Below are 14,650 nucleotides of genomic sequence, written 5' to 3' on the forward strand. Positions count from 1 at the left end.
AGGAGGCTCCAACTTTTGCCCTGACTGTGAGCAGACTGATACAGTGTCCTCCCCAGTCCTGCCCAAGGCCTGGTCCACTGCCTGGTTGATGGCACGAAGCCATTTGGTCTGGGTACAAATACACACACACACTTTTATGATGTGTGCACATTTCCACTAAATGGAAATTAACTTTAAAATGAGCATTATGTCTGTTTTGTCTGTCATTAGCATCAATCTACCTTCTCCATGGGAGAGGAGGCCAGCAAGGTGAAAATCTCTTCTGGTGTGATCACCTTCAGTCCGTAACTACAAAAACAAACAGAGTTTACAACAACTTTCTCACAATGTCAGATACAGTCATTCACAGAACATAAAATACAGTATCAGTGTCTGAGCCACCTCCCAGAAGACATTAAAATCAAAGGGAGACAACATCAAGCCAACTGTTTTCCATCTGTCTATAGACTTTGGGCTATTTACTTTCATGTTTAAATACAGAAAAGTGAGGAGCAACTGACAGTGAACAGGCAGCTGATGTAGCCTATATTGGTGGTGCAGCTGCAGGCATGGATACATTCTGAACTCTGAAGCTATGACGTTGATAATACTGTATACAGCAAAACAAGTATCAACATGTATAGTTTTCAAAATATTTAGAGGTTTTCTGCTGGACAGACGAGGCGACAGACTCACATGCTCGTGTTCTCCCCTGGGATCGGCTCCACCCACAGCGTGGCCAAAGGGAAGACGTGATGGGTGGAGAACTGGAGGACGAGGAAGAGGAGAGAGGAAGGCAAGAACAAGAAAAAGTAAAGAGCCAAAGAAGAAAAGACAGAAGGAGGAAGACAGAGGGAATACCAAAAACAGGACATAAAGAAGAAGGGAAAAGTTTAGTGTTTAAAAAGAGAAAGAAACGGACATCACTGTTATTTTAACAATACATCAGAGTACACACAAAAACATAACAGTGATGAATAAAGGAGGTGAACCACAGCCTCTCTCAATAACCAAGTTGCACTTAATAATTTCACTCCTCTCTATTTGGTTTCTAGAGTTTTTTTATATTGCCAATGTACTGGCAATTACTAATATATAAAACCAAAATGTTTTTGAAGAAACTTGAGAAGCCAGAGACAGTCACATGCAAAACAACATACTGTATGTGTTACATGTAGCTGAAAACAAAGCATGCATACTCTTTTCAGCAACAGCCCGCTTCTCATTCATAGAATTGTACAGATTCACATCACAGCAGACAATCACAGTCTCCTGCTGACAGCCACTGAGCTACTAACCCAGAGTTTCCAGCTGCTCCATGACTTAGAATGAATAAACTGATGGACATTTCTAGTTTTTCAAACAATGACAAAACGAGAGTGAGTCAAGTCAAGACGGGGGGACGAAATGTGCAGAGCAACCACAGGACTGGTGCAGGCCGGGAAGAATGGACAGTAATGCAAAAAGAAAGAGAGAGACAGAGTAAAAGAAGCCAAATGGGGAGAGAGAGGGACACTGCTTTGGAGAAGTGCAAACTGTTGGCACTTGGAAGGACAGAAGCTAAAGTGTTTACTCTACCCATTCAACTTCTATGGTCAGTCCTTGATTTACATGTGGACCAAGGGTAAGAACCAATGCTTTAACTGTGAACAAATACTCAAAGAAGATGGTGGATGAAATTTTACCAAGGTTTCTGAATATTTTGGATTCCAAATTGCTTCTTGAAATGTGGCAAAAGAGCAAAGAGAAGAGAAAAAATAGAACTAACAGGCATTAAAACCCACTGAGCCTTGGTTGACAGTCCATCCGCCCATGCAGTCTCCCTCAGGCAGAGTGAAGGTACAGCAGGGAGAGGGCTGGGATTCACTGAAAATATCTGAATTTGTTTGAGTGTGTATGTGTTTTAAATGATGTATAAACCAGGAAATCCACTGATATTTTAAAGATATAAGAACTGAGTTACATCCACAAATTGGAGAAAGTCTAATCTTTATAGGATATAGTTTTCCCCTTTTGTTACCCCTTAAGGAGCTTTAATGTTAACATGATGTTATTCTTCACTGTCTAGCAGTATCAGATATACTGTTTCCATATTCTGAATGAAATATTCAAACACAAACCTGAACCTAAAGAAAACATAAAGAATCCATATAATACTGTACTGCCACTAAGTACTGCAGCCATTAGCCAACTTTAGCTTAGCCTCGCTCATACTTGTCTCCTATTAAAGCCTAGTCATGGCTTCACCTGATTTACAGGGGTGTGTGTGTGTGTTTGTCATGTGTTTAATAAGAATCAGCTCAAGCAGTGCTAAATCCCATGACACAGGGCCCTAAGCCCTTCACGCGCACACACACACACACACACACACACAGAACAAGGGTGAGACGGGGAGAGTCGGGGACGCTGTGCTGGCCTTTACAGCTAGTTGCGTACTTACAAGATTTTTATGAGGCGCCACACCCTGACAGCATGGAGGCAAGCACACACAAATGCTTGAAACACACCAGGTTATAGCATTTGCAATAAGGACTGCTTATAAAAGTGAAAGAGCTGAAGAAATTATGGCATGTCGGTGTGTGCAGCAGACCTGCGCGTGGACCAAAGCATCGTTGAAGAGGATGAACCAGTTGACGGAGAACCTCCCAGCATTCTGCAGGGTCAGAGCTTTGTTGCTGCTCTCACAGATCAGCCGGCGCTGAGGCTTCCTCAGAGAGTCCTGAGCACACATAATGACACCACTCAGTCATATGTGACACCTTTGCATTAACGCACAGAACATGACACACAAACTCGGTGAGTTTACCGTCATTTTGCCAGGGAAGCTCTTCCAGAAATGAAAGGTGTAGTCAGCCTCCTTCATTTTTTTCTGCAGCTGACGCGTCAAAGCTTCAAACTTGGAGTAGTTGTCCTGCAGCTTCTGGTAATCACTGGAGCACTGACAACACACACAAATAATTACTATGACACACAATGTGGTTCTCTTAATAAAGTCAGATTCTGTAGACTAAATACTCCACAATATTCCTATATAAATCCATTTACTGTTAAAGTTAACACCGCTACATGGATAAGAATATAACAAGAATATGAAGAAAAATAATAAAAGGGGAATACATAAAATAATATATCCCGCTACATTAAATAGAGAATCTTAAAAACAAAGCAATTCATACAAAGTGGCCAAGATTTAACTAACATCATTCTTGTATTTTCTATTAACTAGTTAAAACACTTTAAAATCAATGTAACACTGAGAAGTAATGAGCAAAGGTCGGTTTGCCCGTTTCCCTACCACTTCAGAGCAGGTGGCCAGTTTGAGCAGCAGGCGGCTGTACTCTTGAGGGTGGCGAATCGGGAGGTAGAAGAGCACCACCAGGAGGTTGCCCATGGGGGTGCTCTCCTCACTGCACTCTGACAGTCTCTGGAGCAGCTCAGGACTCTTCCCAAAAAAATCTCTTCAAAAGAATTTTTACTAGTTATTAAAAATGTATCAATTGTTCAATATTAGCATTTTAATTTTTCAAATAATGGTCTTCTGCTGTTATTCCTTTTGTGTTTCTGGATGTTATAGCACCCTTTCGTTTCTAACATTTAGGAGTGATTTCCAGATACAAAATGATATTTTTGTGCGTGTGTGTACTCACAGCGAGGGCTTGCTCAGGGCCTGGAAACCTCCCATCACCTGGAAGTTGCCCAGAGAGCTGCAGTACCTTGGATAAAGACAGAAGTGTTGTTACTGATTCATGCCCTGAAAATAATTAGTAATGATGAGCCAAGTGTATTGTTTATAGTGAAGACATACTCATGATAAGAGTCAAGAAAGATTTTAGCGTGGTCGAGGATGAGCAGGGTTTTGACATCACGACTACGGCGCAGGTTAGATGTAAGGCTGGCGGCATGCTGCCCGGTCAGGTGACACAGACGGCTGAATTGACCTGCCAGCGTCTGCAGGAGCCCGAAGGCGACCAGACCGAGAGCCGAACTCAGAGACTCTGGAGAAAGACACAAACAAATGAAATCAGCCACAGCTAGAGTGAAAATGAGTGACGGAAAGTGCTGATTTAAGAATCTCACTCCTCAATGTGTCACTCTCACCCAGCTCCAGCAGGGGGCAGATTATCTGTGTCTTAATGTTACACAGTTTGCAGTAAAACTTCCTCTCAGCTGATGCCAGCTCGTGGAGACTGGCGATGAAGCCCATCACATTCCTGTCTGAGAGCGCCACGCACCGCCGGCCGCCCGCATACACACTGCTCACGTAACCCAGCTGGAACACACATAAAGCAACTTAAAGCCAACACATTGCACATTAATTTACATTATAGTTGATTTGTGATATTTCCTAAAAAATTCAAGTTTCTACAGTATTTTTAATTATTAATTTACACCAGTTACTCTGTCCTTACATTCATACAGAAGGGTAGTAGTACAGGCTGTGGGGTGTAGCCCCCTGCCTGATCTTCATCTTCCTCCCCATCCTGCTGCTTGACCTGGTTCTCCTCCTCCCCCTCCTTCACCTGCTGTCCGCTGTAATAAATGATGGGTTGGATGCAGTCTCCGTCTGCAAGCAGGACGGTGTGTCTCTCCCCAGCAGTAACATCCCACACTCGGATCCCCTCTGACAGCTGGATGAGGAGGTAAAAAGTTCAAAGGTCAGAAACCTCAAGACTTTGTGTGTGTGAGCATGGCTATACAGGAGCTGGTTTCCTCACCTTGGCAAGGCGGGGGACCGTGCTGGGTGATTCAATGTGTCCGAGCTGACCAGAGCTGTTACTGCCCCATGAAAACACCTGGAGGATACAATGGGGCTCATGAAAAGCATTTCATATAGTTTTCCTAAACCTTAAATTTTTGTGTGGTTTTCTCATATGAATGTTTCAAGTGAAATTAACTGGACAAATCTGTCATAAATTGCTCTTTTTATCTTGCTGAATTCCACCCATTTGTGAATAGGCTCATGAGATCTGACCATTAGCATAATTGACACTGCTTCAGATGAACTGTTTTTATGTGCAAAAATAAAAACTTAACAGGTGAAAGGATGGAGCTGTGACTGAAGTCACTGACCAACCTGAGATTGAACAGTCAGAGCAAGGGAATGATGAGCACCAGCCGCCACCTGCACCACCTCCTTATTGTTCAGACTCTTGATGCACAGTGGCTGTGATCTGCAAACAGATACATCACACTCCTGTCAGAAACAAACAGCAAGTTTGCTTGCCCACAGAAGCTTCTGTATAATTGCACTGCACTATAGAGTACAGTGGTTCCTCGGTTTTTGTGATTAATCTGTTTGAAAAAGTCCGACGAAGACTGAATGTACAAAAACTGAAGCAATATTTCCCATAAGAAATAATGTAAATCCAATTAATCCGTTCCAGACATCCAACAATATTAACAAAAAATACATTTTATAGAGAATAACTCTATTTTTACATACAGAAAACAATGAGAAATAAATAAAAATGACTAATGAAATGGATAAATGAACATTTAACATCACTTTTACCTATATTGAAGACTCTTGTTGGCGTATGGAAGACGGCAAGGAGGGGAGAGGGAGGAGGAGAGGTTATTGTTTGGAAGGGGAATCCCCCTCCATAAGGACTTCATGTATCAAGGCCCTATCCGGGGTTATCTTTGGCCCCACGGTGGTGTATTTAGCAGTCTCAAATGCATTGGATGCTTTGTGTGGGCGCTCGATTCCGGGAAATGAGTGGCCGAGTCACGCGGGCAGGCGGACGAGTTTGGAACAGACTAATGACGCTAAACCGACCAATCAACTGTACAAAAACCGAGCGGATGTACAACAAAAAGTCTTCGAAAACCGAATCGTATGAAAAGTAGGGCATACAAAAACCGAGGTTCCACTGTATCAACATTCAAACATTATCATTACTTTTTCTTGCTTTTATATAAAGTCTGGACTAATGGAAAAAGATAATAAAAAATTGGAAAACATCAATGAATTTTTACAGTTGCAGCCCAAATACAGTATAAGACAATATATTTTTTGGAAATAATTTTTTTTATAAAGTGTCGATTGTATTATTTTACATGTTATTATTATTATTTTATGAGGGCGAATATGGGAACACTCAAGATTCATAACTGATCATCAAAGTGATGAAATCTGTTATTTACAGTCATAAAATACAAATCAAATCAGTCTTTAATGTTTCAAATTTCTGTTTTTTGTTGTCAAGATGTACAATTTTTAAAAAATTTCTTTTCTTATAACAGACACCAGCAGCTGTGCCCTACCTGGCCAGGTTGTCTCCGTGGCCCAGCTGTCCATGCTCGCCTTGGCCCCAGCTCCACACCTCAGTCTGCAGGGTGGGCAGCACCTCCTGGGCCTCAGGGACTGCCCCTCCTAGTGGGGTGAGGGCGACGGCATGCATTCTGGGACGACTGGCTTTCCTCAGCAGCCGCGGAGACACTGTAGATGCACAGACACAAAGGTGTTTTCCTTTTCTTTAGTCCTTGTGCAAACATATTTAACTGAGTCACTTCATGAACAGATAACAAAGGGATCCGCAGCTCTTGGGCCTTGTATCAGCTAATACCACAAACAAAAAGCACTGAAAATGTGCATGGTAACACATTTTTTAAGTTATTTCTTAATAATTTTCGTAAAAGTAAGTTAATGAAATGTTGACATGTTTTCAGGACCCATCTGAACCAAAACAATGCAAAGTACCAATTTTAATGAATTTCAGCTGCAATTTCCAGCACAACAGGTCAATGAATGCTATCAAATGAAAGCAGAGACAGTGATGACTGTGACTTAACTGGACTGTACATACATTGTGACACGATGCCAAGCTTCTGCAGTGCTTACAAGCTGGATGATAAAGCCTGAGTGATCACACACAGACTGACACTGACCTGCATAAGCGCAAGGCGTACTTACGCAGCAGGGTACTGGAGGAGGATAAGAGGTGAACAGCGTATCTACCCTGTGAGAGGAGTCCAGGGAGTGAGAGGCGGCGTCGCAGACCCTCAGCTTCCTCCTGGCGGATGTCTCCTGTGCTGGAGCTCTTCTTTGCCTGAATGGAGTCCTCCTGGCGGACACGCTCAGTGGTCATTTCGCCCAGGGTACCAGTAAGCCCTGTCGAACCCCCTGACCTCAATACTCCTGAGGGCAGGTAAAGGCTCATCATCTTTTTGAGGGACCATGCCTCATAGGTGGAGACGACCCGCTCGCCTACTGCTGAAGCACAGGAGGCCACCAGGCTGTTGAAGGTGGAGCTGGGGGTAGAGGTGAGCCCTCCTACTGAAGGCTGGAAATGAAACAAAGCAGAGTTTAATGTAAAAATGACAGTAGCAAAGGAGCTTAGGTTCTAATAAATAGGACCTACAACAGCATTTGAAGTTTCTTTACAGCGCTACAGTAACATGTTATATGTGTCCGAGTACCAATGCAAAACCTCTTTTGTCCATTCACTAAAGGTCTTCAGTATTAAATGGTGTATAAACAAAAGCTGTTGTAAAAACCTTTTCATAAAATAAACTGGTCTTAATTTGGCTAAATATTTTATTTAACATCCCTCAGTGACAGTAATATTTTTAGTACTAATACTGGCCTTCAAACTCGCATGTTGGGATTTTGGTTATCTTATAAATTTAGCTTGAAAACTGGCAATAACCAAATAAAAGAGTGTAGAGAATATTTCTAGTCAGACTGCAGAGGAATGTTTGCCACGACTATAACAGATCTTGCAGTCATTATAGCTGTGTACAGTTCACCTCACCAGCAGACCGTGTAGTCCTCCGGTCATCTTTGCTTCCTCCTGTGTGCTGTCTGACAGTTTCCTCAGGTAGTCTCTGACGGCCTGCTCATCTGGATAAGGTGAACTCTTGACCCCAGCAACAGGACTGCCTTTAAGCTGAGCTGAGGGGTCAGAGCCTAAGGCCGGCAGCACTCCATTAGTCAAAGCTGATTCCCTTTTCTCCGTGTCTTGGATGGGGGCTGGGTCAGAGGAGCACTCAGCAGTTTTAGGAGGTTCTGGGAAATCAGAGTTGGAGGTGGAGGTATGAGAGGGGAGGACTGGCTCAGATGGGGATGTTCTGAGTCTTTGGGTGGGGGCAGGTGCCTCCAGCCTCCCCTCATCCTCAGTCAACTCTACACCCAGCGGGCAGTAGTGACCGTCAGATATGATGACATGATCCTCTTTGTCTGTCATGGTATACAGCAGCTGGTTACACTGTCTGCATTTGTCCACCAGGGGCCGATGGACATCCTGGGGGCCCAGGCAGCGCACCAGAGCCAGGCTGTGAAAAGCCCCACAGGCCACCTGCAGTACATACCTTCCTGCTAAATGTTCAACCTTTTGTGGTTTCCAGATGGGAAAGGTGGTGGAATAGAGGCCCAGCTGGCAACCGCTGCCCCATGCCCACACCTCCCGCTGGACAGACAGTGCCAGGGTGTGCTGCTCACCGCAGGCCAACTCCAGCACCGGCACAGTCTGCAGGGGGCCTGTGTCAGAGTCCACTACAGGCACTGGAGTTGGGTTGGAAACAGTGCTGAGGCCCGACAGCCCGCACTGTCCCACACCGTTGTCCCCCCACATGTGAACTCCACCATCCTCTGTCACTGCCCCACTGTGGAAACTTCCAGCTGCCACAGCAACCACCCGCTGGCCACTGAGCGCGCTCTCCAGGGTGGGTTTCATCAGCTGTGCAACTTGACTCTGCTTCCATGGCAACTCCCCAAAACTGTACACTTGTCCTCCTGAATGGGAAGTTAACAACAGCACAAAAGTCAAAGAGGAACAAGGCAGATTTTTTCACTTCTGGAAAAGCTAATCGGTAAACGAAACCAGTTTTTCACCAAATAAATCAAAGTAGGCTTCCTTTGATTCAATACAATAGAAGCCTATTCCTTACAATCATGCAGATGTAACCAGCACTGAATACAATATATTTTTACTTTATAAATGTATTAATGTACTAATCATGAATTAATTATGTTTCCTCCCCACAGAAGTGCCCCTGTAGCTTTGGGGTTAAGACACTGACAATAAATTGCAACATTCCCAGCCTGAGTGCTGCTGAGGAATACTGTTGCTCTCTCCCTGATTTCCCACCATCTCTCTACTATCTTTTTGCTTAAAAGGCAAAAAAAAGGCCAAAAACGACCAGAGTCTTGCCTTCCACCAGCAGAACTCCATGCTGTGTTCCCAGAGCAACCTGAAGCACTGGCTGGGACAAGAGCAGCCTTTCTGGTGTCAGACTGCAGGAGTATCCCTTCCAGGTGTGGAGCAGGCCTCGCTCACCACCATCGTCATCCACAGATCTGAGAGATTGTTCAATTACAAATATAGTTAGTGCAGATGGAGTGAGTGCTCGTCTGTCCGTATCAGCCCTGTTATAGACTGGCAACCTGTCCAGAGTGTACCCCGCTTTTTGTCCAATGTTGACTCAGACTGCACCCCCCACCAGAACTCCCCACTGGATGAGCAACAATGATAATAGATGGACGATGGATTTATTGTCAAGAAGGAAAAACTGGAATAGCTCTATTCAATTCAAACTATTTGCTCAGTATTATCTTTAAACTGTTTCTACATTTAAAGGCAGAAAAATAAAGAAAACAATTAGAGCTGCCAACACAAATTATATGGTAAATGGACTGTGTTGATATAGCGCAGTGTGTTGCACTGGCCAAAGCGCTTTACAGGAGATGATTCACCCATTGAATTCACCCATTCACACACTGATGATGACAGGCTGCCACACACAACGGCGCTAGTCAAGCCACCAGGAGCAATTCGGGGTTCAGTGTCTTGCTCAAGGACACTTAGGCATGTGGGGAGACCGGGAGTCAAACCACCAACTTGCTAGTCAGGAGACGACTGCCCTAGCTCTCAAATTAGGAGAATTTCCCAAAGGACAAGTTGAAGCCTCTAAACATATTCCATTTACTGACATAGAAGTGTAAAAACCAGAAAATATTCACATTTGAGAAGCTGAAAAAGTTAATTGATCATTATTTCTGTTTCACAAATGACAAACATGGCAGAATAGAGGGAGGGCCACCAGAGAAAGTACAGAAAGCCAGCAGGTCCTCAAGTGCTGGGCCTGCATTACATCTGAACAACACGTTTTGTCGGTGAAAGCAGAAGTGAGCCCACTTCTACTGTAGTTGATGTCACATGATGGTGACGTCTACCCAGAGTAGAAGGAACCGACTAATCCTCTTTAGCAGACCTCTGGAGAGACCTACCTCTTCCTCTGAGTTTCCATCAGTGGAGGTTATTTCTCCAGCAGCATGTCAGTCTGAGGGATGTTGTGCTGTGGCTCCTGAAAGCAGACCTACAATACAAATAAAACTCATCATAACGTTAGCTGAGAGCTGGGAATCAGTCCTGCTGGCTCTCATTTTATTGTCAGTGCAAATAAAGCAAATTTGACTGAGTTACAAGGAAAAGTCCAAACCCTCTGAGCTCACTGCAGAGATAATGCAACTAGATAAAATGTCAAAATGAAAGCAGTTATGGTTTCACTTTCTTGTATTTAATGATATTTACCCCACAGTTAAACTCAGTCTGGTCCTCGTTAATAACCCGACACCCTAAATTAACTCTCAGCGATTCAGAAACAGCATGTATCGTCTGCGCCGGATAGCTAACGTTGACACTGCTAGCTAGCATTAGCTAATCAATCGGGCGGACTAACTAGCCAAACTGGTAGCGCAAACCGCAAGTGTCTCTTCTTTATTTTCATGGGTAAAAGGCTCTTCTTTCTTACCAGGTCGTTCTTGTCAACACTCTTGAAGCTGCTCACTCAGACAAGCACACAACACACGTTGTTAAGTTGTTTATCAGCTAAAAGCAGCTGATTGTTGTTCATCATCTTCTAATGTTGACACAGAGCAGCGCCGCTAACGCCAAAGATCGTCAACAAACAAGAGAGCTGACTCAGCAACGAAACCAAGCGACAACATTTCAGACCTGACGAAGTGTAAGAGATGAATAGATCAAAGATTTTTATTGTCAAGTCACTATATGTGCAGGACATAGCGTTTCTCTCTCCCTAGTATTGAATGGCATACCATTTAGGAAACTAAAATAGATAATAATATAAGTAATAATAAAAGTAGAGGAAAATAGACTAAAAAGAATAAGTGATTAGGATAAAACTAAACAGTACAACCTAACAGGCTATGAGTCAAACCATGTACAATCAGTGACAGTAGTGCAAATAATAAGAAGATCGTCAGATGGTTGTGAGATTGAGATGCACATGGACAGTAGTGCAAATGAGCAACAGCAGCAGATATGACGGTAAAAACTGTCAGCAGCAGATTTACGTGTAATATAATAAGAAGGGGGAATGTACTGGGCTTGTGCAAACAGCAGAGGTAGTCTTTTTATGTTCTGTGGTGGCTTATGGTCCAGGGGCAGAGGAGGGGAGGTAATGGACAGTGTTCAGCATCCTCACAGCCTGGTGGATGAAGCTGTTTGTAAGTCTGGTGGAGTGGGTCTGAAGACTCCAGTACCTTCTCCCTGAAGGCAGGAGTCTGAAGTGGGAGTGTGAGGGGTGGGAGGTGTCATCAGCAATGCTGATGGCTCTGCGGGTGAGGCGGGTGTTGAAAATGTCTGTGAGGGAAGGCAGAGTAGCGCCGATGATAATACTGGCTGTATTCACTATGCGTTGCAGGGTCCTTCTGCAGAAGGCAGTACAGGCTACTAATAATGGTTACAAATCTTTACTATCATTACCTAAAATGTAAATACATGTATGTTGACAGTATTTTGCTGTGTTTTTGAAAAGTAATTGATCACTGAGCACATTTGCATTTCAACAAGTGCACACACAGAGCTAGGATACTGACAAGTTTCAGTAAACAACTGAAAATACCTTGCTAATCAACAACCACTAGAGATGACATAAAACATTATATTGCAAACACACCATCTTTGCACCACAGAAAGGACCTAAACACTTCTGTTTACAAACATATGCATATTTTTTGCGGTCTGTTTCAAAGAGCTTGTGAATAATAAAATAATCTTTATTTAGCTTGAGTAGATTTATTTTTATATATTTAATTTAATTTTATGATTTTTATTGTATTTATTTATTTGTAGAATTGAGCTTGCATACTCTTTTATTTTCTACAGTGTGTTACGTTCTCTCCCTTTTCTCTAGCAGGTTTCTCTGGACCATCTCCTTCGTCTGCTGGACGTCTTCATGACCGGTGATGTCCAGTTTGAGGATTTTCAGATTACTGGAGCTCCAGCTGGCCAGACTCTGGGCTTCAGCTCCTTCCAGAGGCAAACACCCAGCAAAGACCACAAACCCTTTGTGGTCCAAACATCAAGCTAGTTGGTGTCCGAAGCCACTGTCACAGTCTGTTATCAGCACAGCATAGCCATAACCATCCTGCACATGGCTGCAGTGGTGGCAGGAAATAAGCTTAGCTCGAATGAAGAGCAGGAGGGAAGACATGGGGTCAGTGTCAATGAGGAAAATGGCATTCATACTTGTCAAGTGTCTGTGGTCCACTATGTCTCAGGACTCTGTGCTAGTGCTGCCTACTGCACATTGTATACCTATTCACAACCCAGCTACAGTTCATTCTGAGGGCTGTTTGGTTTTCACTCACTTAGTGTGAATTACAAACAACGTATTCAGGTTCACATGTGACTCTGTTGTCCAAGAAACAACTGTGTGGTTTGATTTGTGGAAATTCTGGCCCTCACTGAAAAGCTTACATTTTTGTTTGGGAAACTCCAACATGACTACCTGAAGAGTGAATGATGAAGTTCATTCTCATTACTAGTTGTAAATTTATTATAGAGCATAGTCATTTGAGGACAGTTTGACTTTTTTAAGGCCTCAACAAGACCCAAAAATTATTCTGTACTGATCAGCATTTACAGACAAGTTTTCAGTCTGGTAATACTCATAAAATTAAAAGTTAAGTACTTGGTATGATTGTTAGAACAACATTAGAGCTTTTGTGGGTCACAAGCAGCATGAGATCTGGGACCTGTATTTTCATGTGCACAGTTGTGACTTGTTGCTACATATAGTCTGAATTGCCTTTGCAAATTGTACTTGTTTCTTGTCATTTATTGGCTGCTATATCTACAGTCTTATGCAAAAGTTTAGGCACCCCTTGATAAATAACAGATTTTGGTGATTTTTTATTTGAACAGATGTTAACACAGTTTCTCTTGGAAATGGAAAAAATGCACAATATTTTCTGCAAACAGTGATGCATAGTAACTTCTTATGCCATAAATTGAACAAAAATAAAAAATAAAAACATTATTATGGCATGGTGCAAAAGTTTGGGCACCCTAAGAGTTCCAGAGTCTCAAAGTCTCTCACAAGGTATCAGACCTTAATCAGCTCGTTAGATCTGATGCACAGCAACAGCTGTCATTGGTAAATGCCAATTTCAAAGCTGTACAAATACTTTGACTCTTCAACAGCACTTGTTTCCAAAACGCATCGGGCTTCTGTAGATGTCCTGTTGCATACTTCAGATGTTGGATTTTATGATGGGGACGCAGATAAGGTTTTCTTCTGCTGACTCTTCCATGAAGGCCTTGTCTGTGCAAGCATCGCTGCACAGTGGAACGGTGCACCACCACTCCTGAGTCTGCTAAATCTTCCTGCAGGTTTTTTGCAGTCAAATGGGGGTTTTGATTTGTCTTTCTGACCAGCATACGAGCAGTTCTGTCCGAGAGTTTTCTTGGTCTTCCAGATCTCATCTTGACCTCCACAGTTCCCCTGATCTGCCATCTCTTAATTACATTTCTTACTGTGGAAACTGCAAGCTGACAACGCTTTGCTATCTTCTTGTAGCCTTCTCCTGCATTGTGGGCGTCAATAACTTTCATTTTCAGGGTCTTACACAGCTGCTTAGAGGAACCCATGGTTGCTGGGTGTCCACAAGTGTGTGCACAAGGTTTGAAGAGTCAAAGTATTTGTACAGCTTTGAAATTGGCATTTACCAATGACAGCTGTTGCTGTGCATCAGATCTAACGAGCTGATTAAGGTCTGATACCTTGTGAGAGACTTTGAGACTCTGGAACTCTTAGGGTGCCCAAACTTTTGCACCATGCCATAATAATGTTTTTATTTTTTATTTTTGTTCAATTTATGGCATAAGAAGTAACTATGCATCACTGTTTGCTGAAAATATTGTGCATTTTTTCCATTTCCAAGAGAAACTGTGTTAACATCTGTTCAAATAAAAAATCACCAAAATCTGTTATTTATCAAGGGGTGCCTAAACTTTTGCATAAGACTGTATAATGAGCTTATATCAGCTGATACATCAGTTAGGCTCTAATTTGTATTGTTCATTTTTCTAGTTATTTACTAAGAAAAATGCCAAACACTTCCTGATTGCAGCTTCTTAAATGTGAAAGTTCACTGTTCTGTATCATTGTGAACTAAATAACTCTGACCCTTAGGCTGTTGGTGTAACTAACCAGTCAATGAAAATGTTACCTGGGCTCTGGGGAATTGTGGAGGGCATTTTAAAGTAGTTCTGACATGTTATAGGCTGAAATGGACAAATTAATCATCAAAACATATAAAAAAAGGTTATTCTGATATTGCTTGTTGCCATTCCTTACAGCCATTATCACCTCCAATGTCTTCACTGGTTTCCTCTTCTCCTGTCTGCTTCACTTTAGGGTT

General features: G+C 42.8%; 1 protein-coding gene across 3 annotated transcripts in view; it reads right to left on the reverse strand.

Moving 5' to 3' along the window:
* The window catches only part of als2b (alsin Rho guanine nucleotide exchange factor ALS2 b), a 20,761-nt gene extending 9,820 nt beyond the window's left edge, over nucleotides 1–10,941 (reverse strand). Inside the window, exons 1-18 of one of the 3 annotated variants that reach the window (XM_020600718.1) lie at nucleotides 10,735–10,941; nucleotides 10,211–10,299; nucleotides 9,135–9,280; nucleotides 7,737–8,716; nucleotides 6,941–7,265; nucleotides 6,247–6,421; nucleotides 5,054–5,150; nucleotides 4,695–4,772; nucleotides 4,389–4,607; nucleotides 4,078–4,249; nucleotides 3,785–3,974; nucleotides 3,627–3,692; nucleotides 3,275–3,437; nucleotides 2,786–2,917; nucleotides 2,570–2,698; nucleotides 676–746; nucleotides 222–288; nucleotides 1–108 (exon numbers count right to left, since the gene is read on the reverse strand). The exon at nucleotides 1–108 is cut by the window's left edge and continues 95 nt beyond it. In XM_020600718.1, the coding sequence (XP_020456374.1) occupies nucleotides 1–108; nucleotides 222–288; nucleotides 676–746; nucleotides 2,570–2,698; nucleotides 2,786–2,917; nucleotides 3,275–3,437; nucleotides 3,627–3,692; nucleotides 3,785–3,974; nucleotides 4,078–4,249; nucleotides 4,389–4,607; nucleotides 4,695–4,772; nucleotides 5,054–5,150; nucleotides 6,247–6,421; nucleotides 6,941–7,265; nucleotides 7,737–8,716; nucleotides 9,135–9,280; nucleotides 10,211–10,230 (3,138 nt within the window). In that variant the 5' untranslated portion in view covers nucleotides 10,231–10,299; nucleotides 10,735–10,941. Of the gene's footprint in view, nucleotides 109–221; nucleotides 289–675; nucleotides 747–2,569; nucleotides 2,699–2,785; nucleotides 2,918–3,274; nucleotides 3,438–3,626; nucleotides 3,693–3,784; nucleotides 3,975–4,077; nucleotides 4,250–4,388; nucleotides 4,608–4,694; nucleotides 4,773–5,053; nucleotides 5,151–6,246; nucleotides 6,422–6,895; nucleotides 7,266–7,736; nucleotides 8,717–9,134; nucleotides 9,281–10,210; nucleotides 10,300–10,514; nucleotides 10,622–10,734 lie in introns of those variants that run through there. The other 2 variants (XM_020600716.1, XM_020600717.1) reach the window with 2 other exon arrangements.
* Nucleotides 10,942–14,650: the final 3,709 nt, after the last annotated feature.

The sequence above is a fragment of the Monopterus albus genome, unplaced genomic scaffold, assembly GCF_001952655.1.
Source record: "Monopterus albus unplaced genomic scaffold, M_albus_1.0 scaffold48.1, whole genome shotgun sequence".
NCBI lineage: Eukaryota > Metazoa > Chordata > Actinopteri > Synbranchiformes > Synbranchidae > Monopterus > Monopterus albus.